Below are 7,026 nucleotides of genomic sequence, written 5' to 3' on the forward strand. Positions count from 1 at the left end.
TAGAAAAGGACATAGTCGGATTACAAACTATTAGTGAAGAAATTGAAGATGAATTATTACTACATTTAAAACTTTTGATTTTATTTTATGCTGATGACACTGTTATTTTGGCAGAATCTGCTGATGATTTACAAAAGGCATTGAATGAATTCTATACTTATTGTACTCAATGGAAACTTAATGTGAACGTTGATAAGACAAAAGTCATGGTTTTCTCCAAAGGGGCAATGTTAAAGAGGAAATTTTATTACAATACCCAAAATATTGAAAATGTAAAAGAATTTAAATATCTAGGAATTGTATTATCAAGAACAGGTTCATACTGTAAAGCGAAGAAACATCTTTGTGAGCAAGCACAGAAAGCAATGTACGGGGTGATAAGAAAAATTAGACAATTTAATTTACCGATCGAATGTCAGCTTGACTTGTTTGATAAAGTAGTCACACCCATCTTACTCTACGGATGTGAGATATGGGGCTATGAAAATATGGAAATAATTGAACGTGTTCATTTAAAATTCTTAAAAACTATATTTAATTTGAAAAGTTCTACACCAAATTACATGATTTACGGAGAAACTGGAAGATTCCCTTTGTACATCAATGTTTTTACGAGAATGATTACTTACTGGTCAAAGATGTTTACATGTGCAGAAGATAAAATTGTCAATATTGTGTACAAGTATATGTATAACCAATTAAGTAACGATGGTATTAAATGTCAATGGATTGAATGTATTCAAAAAATTCTAAATAATTGTGGACTTTCATTTATATGGAATGAGCAAGGTGTTGTCAATGCTAAATGGCTAAGTGCTATTGTAAATCAGAATTTAAAAGACCAGTTCATTCAAAAATGGTCAAATGACATAAATAGTTCTTCCAAAGGCCAGATTTACAGAATTTTTAAAACCAATTTCGGATTTGAAAGCTACATTAAAAATTTACGCCCAAAACAAAGAAAGCTATTGATGAAAATGCGTACCTCAAATCATCATCTACCTGTCGAAACAGGGAGGTGGTGTGGCACCCCATTAAATGATAGAGTATGTTTAGTTTGTAACAATGGAAAGATAGGCGATGAATACCACTACATTTTAGAGTGTACAGCTTTTTCAGAGATAAGAAAAAAAATTTTACACAAAAGTTACTGCACCAGACCAAATGTTGTCAAGTTTTATGAACTCATGGCCAATTCAAATATACAATCTTTACAAAAACTATGTACATTTATTTCAAAAATATTTGAGACTGTCTGTCCTTCTTAGCTGTCCTCCTGGTATTTTCTTTTTGCATATACTTTATTATTACATGTACTATATGTACATCCTCTCTACATGCAGTTGTAAAATATTTATTTACATATATATATTTATATTAATTATTTATATGTGTGTATATTTATACTAATGTACCTCTGACGACATTATAGACATTGTATATACTTTATGTTCCTCATGTACCATGCTGTATGGTTTGAGCGAATAAACTGATTCTGATTCTGAATTATAAATTGTATTTGCTGACAAGGTCGCTGTATCGATCATAAAAGAGAAAGCTGATATCTTTGTTTCAGCAACTTGTTTGCCAATAACTTACTTCGTTTTAAATATTGTTCATTCATAGAGCATGTCCTTGCATATCAAATCAACTGAGAGATATAAGTTCACCCCGTATGCAAATGATGAAGATGCATTCGTGCGTAAGTAAGAGAAGATGACGATTGACGATTGAAAAGTCATCATTTCGCTTTGGTGATTTTTGAGGAAAATGTGATCTTTTTGCATTTTAATGGTTTTCCACACTTTTTCGCAAAAGCTTATAAATATTTAGCTAAGATTTTGATAAATTACGGATCAAGTTTTGAATTTGGTTCCGTTTCAATGATTTTGTAAGGTAATACAGCATTTGTTTAAAAAAAAATAATGAGAAATATCATTAATGAGATGTAGCAAAATGTTTTTTAAAAATTTATTTCATCTCAAAATTATTGAAACTCCTCATTAATGCATTTGTTTGGTACATTTTTGCACATTCACAAAGTAACCTTTTACCCCAATGCTTAAAAACAGTAAAAATTTGAGTGAAAAAGAGAGCCTTTATGTAGAACACTTAATGAAACAGACCATGCATCTTTGTTCATAAGATATTTATAAATTTTGTTTTGGTATCCAGTATAAGTATGGAAACTCAAATCATTTTCATTTTTTTTATACATATGCCTGACATATGATTTTGAAAAAAAATTCTTATAAAAATTTCTCTTAAAAGGCGGACCATGGGTTTAGTAAGTTGGATACTAGTAACTACTTGCAGAATCCAATACTACTTCCTCCAAATCAAAATCTAAATAAGGTACCTTACAAAACAATCTTTCCTGCTTTGTCAGCAGGGACCATTACCTTAAGACCATGTAAACTATTTTTTACAATGTATGATGAACAATATAAAATGTTTTGACTTTTTGTATGAAGATTTTGAAAACCAGCTTTTTTATTGCTTAAAGAATTCTAAAAACATTACTTGTATGAAAAATACTAGTATCAGTCAAAATTCGATTAATAATTTATATTTGGTTATAAGGCCTTTGAATTAACCATAGAATTTTTTCAACGTTTACTTTAAACGAACTATTGATATCAGTGTATCATCAACTAATTCATCAGTCGCTTGCTTCATTTCAGAAATTGTTAGAACGGAGAGCATTTTCTTGTGTATCGAATCAACTAAACTTTATATAATGGTATTGTTGCAACAAAAATAAGGGAACTTAATTTAAGAACAGTTGAATTCATCAACATTCTCATATTTATTATCAGTTTGCCCTTAATATAACTTTATCATTACGTGCTTTAATTATAGCATAATTTTCTCAGATTTCAAAAATTAACAAACAAAATCAAAGTTTTGAAACCCATTAAAACAACTGCATATATTGACATACTTTTATTATTTTGGAGAATCATGTTTAACTTAGTAAATCAAGTATATTTGTTATCTGATATAACTACCATGAAAATGAATCTTTTCTCCGTTTAAATCTTACGTCCAATAATTGGAAGATACAGAAAAATACAAAGTATAAGTCGTGCAAAGGGAACAATATAATAGTGCGTGAAAGTAATAATTATACAGTAAATACATTGTCTAATGCATTTCTTGATCATCAGCCGATTTATCGTAAGGTTTCAATGGAGCATCAGTATCCTTTAAATCAGTTTGTTGTAGAGTGATAAAAGAATTGACACCTCGGATACCTTGCCACTTCTGAATTTCCTCAATTGTGGAAATGCTCACTTTTTTCACCATTTCCTTCCCTAATTTATTTCTACAGGAATACAGTTTATCCAAGAATCTATACTGCCTTTCCATATGATACTCCGGATAAGATATTGATTTTAAAATAGCATCATCGAAAACCTGATCGACTATCGAGTTAAGATTGGAATAAGGCAAATTCAATTCCCCTTCATACAAGTGAAACATCATAAACATTCTTGACATCCGTATTTTCTTATATAACGTTTTATAGTTCATCTTCTTTTGTCTAATTAAGGAAAATATTTGAATACATTTTATACTTGTATCTAAATGTAAAGATTTGTTTAGATTCAAACAATTAAATTCTTTTAAGAAATTGTTTAGAATTACAATGTGACAGGAATACCTCAATTGAAATTCTTTTGGATTTTCTTCCATATGTTGAATGCCAGCAAGATTTTTGTCGAAATTCTTTGAATAAAATTCTTTCTGTTTTATTTTATCATGAATATGCGATCCATTCATGGCAGTTTGTAAATCAATCACCGATTTACGTCCAATTGTTTTGACAAATTTTCGAAGAAATTTAAAGAATTCAGTCTCCATCTTTGTCGCACAAAATGCTATTCCGTGAAAATTCCTCTCGTTCAAAATCCTATATCTGCAATTTGTTTCGATAGAATCTTTTGGGAAAATAAACGGTTTAAAGTCCAACATTGTTTTAAGGAAAAGTGTGGTTAAAAATGATAGGATTTTGTATGTCCATGGTATATTTCTGCGCAGAAGATGATGATTGTAAAAAAGCGTCAAATGGCCAGATGTTATTCCATTTGTGTTTTCACAGTCCACTACAATGTCACCAAACAACCTCTCAATTTCTTTAGAAATAACATGCAAACCTTTTGCTGCCACAAGATGTGTAAAACTTAATTCACTAGTATGTGAACAAATTTGATTCGGTTTCATTTTCATTAACATGTCTGTCTCTTTTGTAAGAATATATGAAATTAAGTCATAATCAATTGATGCCTTACTTATTTCGAAACGTTTCACGGAAGTCCTTCTAAAATCATAATACGTGATTAAGAATTCTTTTATCATGTTTTCTTCCCTAAAACATGGTGTATATTCTACCAAGAGTTCCAAACTGTTTTTTCCGTCACGTGTCTCAGTTGTAAGTGACATTCCTAGGTTTCTGAGAATGATAAATGCAATAACATTCCCTCCCATTATAGACCTGTGAAGTAAGATATATCCCTCTTTATCAAAGCATGAATCTAGGGACTCGGGATCAATTTGAAACATCAAAGAAAAGTTAAAGAAATATGATATCCAGAATATTCTGTTTTCATCTTGAACAATTTCGTGCAAAGCTGAGTTTTGAGTGCATTGAAATCTCATTTTTCTCAAAAAAGGGAATATTAACGGATTGACGATTTGGTGCTGCAAGAGATTCTTCATAGATTCTATTCCTTTACTGTGTGTATATTCATTGAAATCGAATGGAAAGTTAAAGTAGAGAATACCCAATAAATTAGCATTATTCTTCTGTAGGCTATAATTTATATATTTCCCGATAGAACGACGTACTAACTGTTGAGATTTTGGCATGTTTTTCAATATAACATAGATGATATAAATATAAATATTTCAAGACGGTAATCTTCACAATTAGAATCATCTGCGAGAAGATATATATTGCAATGTTCAACAATTTTGATATTTTCCTGGTAAAGTATTGGCGTATATTTAAAAGCCATCTCTATTATATTGTCACCATTGATGTCCAGAACATCAAAAACTTTACTCCAAAATTTTGAAGGAAGTTTCAGTTTAAGGTAAAAACTCACAAAATTTACATTTCCCTTTGCGCATGCATAATGCAATGGGATTCGATTGTAAACGTCTTTGAAAAGTCCTTCGTCTTGTAGAAGATTTCTAAGGTTATTCATTTGGTATATATTGGCTAGCGATATAACAAGTTTGGTTGACTCATTGTAATATTTTTCTCCACCGGCCAAATAGTGGCAAATGTATTTGTTTTCATTGTCAGGAGGGGGCTTTGGATACAGGGAAAGTAAATGATTAAGAACATTATACTGGTTACAAATGGCTGCCGAGTGTAAAGGAGTGGAGCCATTAAATGCAATAATATTGAATGTAGCTCCAAGATTTTTCAGTGAATCTATCATTTCCATATTTCCTTTACAACAAGCATGATGTAGAGGTGTTGCACCACTGCTATCTCTATCAGTCCAATTCCACAAGCTATGGAGTAGTCCCATATTCCAGTGGTATGCCAAAAAATGTTATGGTGTTATGTTGTATGGGCACATATTATTCATGTATTGTTTTCTTTCACTTTCGTGAAGATCGAGTTTTTCTATTTTACTCCTTCGATATAAACATCTTGAAGACTCGGGTATGTCTTTTAAAACGAGCTGAAATAAATCAGGTCTATTAAATTTAATTGCCGTGAACACGGGTTTCCTTCCACCAACTTCTCGACAGTTCAAAGTATTGAAAGGGTGGTTAACCAAACTTTGTACAATTTCTTTATAACCATTTTGGACAGCAATCTCTAAAGCTGTCTCACATCGTACTAATCGCCGATCGTCTTTAAAGATGTAGTTCACAGTGCGTAGATCGTCTATATTATCAATAACTTTGAGTCGAGTTTGGTGATATAAGGTCCAGTACTGTGAGGAGTTACAAGGCAGACATGAGTCTACTGCACCGTGATATAAAAGTAGATCAATGATTTCAGAATGTCCGTTCGCGGCAGCTATATATAGTGAATGGTTAAGACTGTCATAAAATTTTGATCTATATCTCAATAAAAATTCTCGGACGACATGAATATGACCATTTTGAACTGCCAAATGAAAGGAATTCGAACCAAAAGCTGTTTGATGCATAAGATCTGCGTCAGACGTCAGAAGAGTTCGAACTGTCTTGTGATGTCCATTTTGTGAGGCAATATTTAGAAGACTATATTCCCAAAATGCTGAAGTTTTACAAAATTCCAACATATCGACAGACTCGTTTATGAATCTTGGACGCAATCGGACAAAATTCACATTTGCGTTGCGTTCCAGAAGTGCTATTAAAGTTAGGAGATTCCCATAAGCAGCTGCAACATACGATGCTGTCACGTTACCACAATCTATTTCATCCACATTTCGAGATGAAAATAAATCCAAAAGGAGGTTCATCACAGAATACGAGTTAAATTGGCGTTCAGATTTTAGAACTCAGTTCGCAGTTCGCTATTCGCAATTCAAAAGTGAATTGCGTTCTAGAACGCAGTTCGCTATTCGCAATTCAAAAGTGAATTGCGTTCTAGAACGCAGTTCGCAATTCAAAATTTAAACATAAGCTGTTTGGTCTGAAATTTTGTGGGTGGGGTACTAGGGGTCAGTTACCACTTCTGTGAAAAAATAGTGATGGTACCATCTCTAGTTTTAGAGATATGGCCCTCCAGTTTTTAGCCCTACTATATAATACTATACGAATAAACATCGGGTTGGGAAAAACTGAAGTCCCCTACCCCGGGGTCTGAAATTTTGTGGGTGGGTACTAGGGGCCAGTTACCACTTCTGAGAAAAAATGGTGATGGTACCATCTCTAGTTTCCGAGATATGGCCCTCCAGTTTTTAGCCCTACTATATAATACTATACGAATAAACATCGGGTTGGGAAAAATTGAAGTCCCCTACCCGAGGTCTGAAATTTTGTGGGTGGGGTACTAGGAGTCAGTTACCA

The 7,026-nt window shown here is 32.3% G+C and overlaps 1 protein-coding gene across 1 annotated transcript; it reads right to left on the reverse strand.

Annotated features, from left to right (window-relative positions):
• Positions 1-3,147: 3,147 nt before the first annotated feature.
• On the reverse strand, positions 3,148-6,886 carry LOC134276686 (uncharacterized). The gene is given in 3 exon segments (XM_062758959.1): positions 3,148-4,901; positions 4,904-6,514; positions 6,856-6,886. Coding segments are annotated over 3 exon segments (3,396 nt in total).
• Between the last annotated feature and the right edge of the window lie 140 nt (positions 6,887-7,026).

This window comes from Saccostrea cucullata, unplaced genomic scaffold, assembly GCF_032062105.1.
Source record: "Saccostrea cucullata isolate Sc308-1 unplaced genomic scaffold, CSIRO_AGI_Scuc_v1 ctg6913, whole genome shotgun sequence".
NCBI classification, from domain to species: domain Eukaryota; kingdom Metazoa; phylum Mollusca; class Bivalvia; order Ostreida; family Ostreidae; genus Saccostrea; species Saccostrea cuccullata.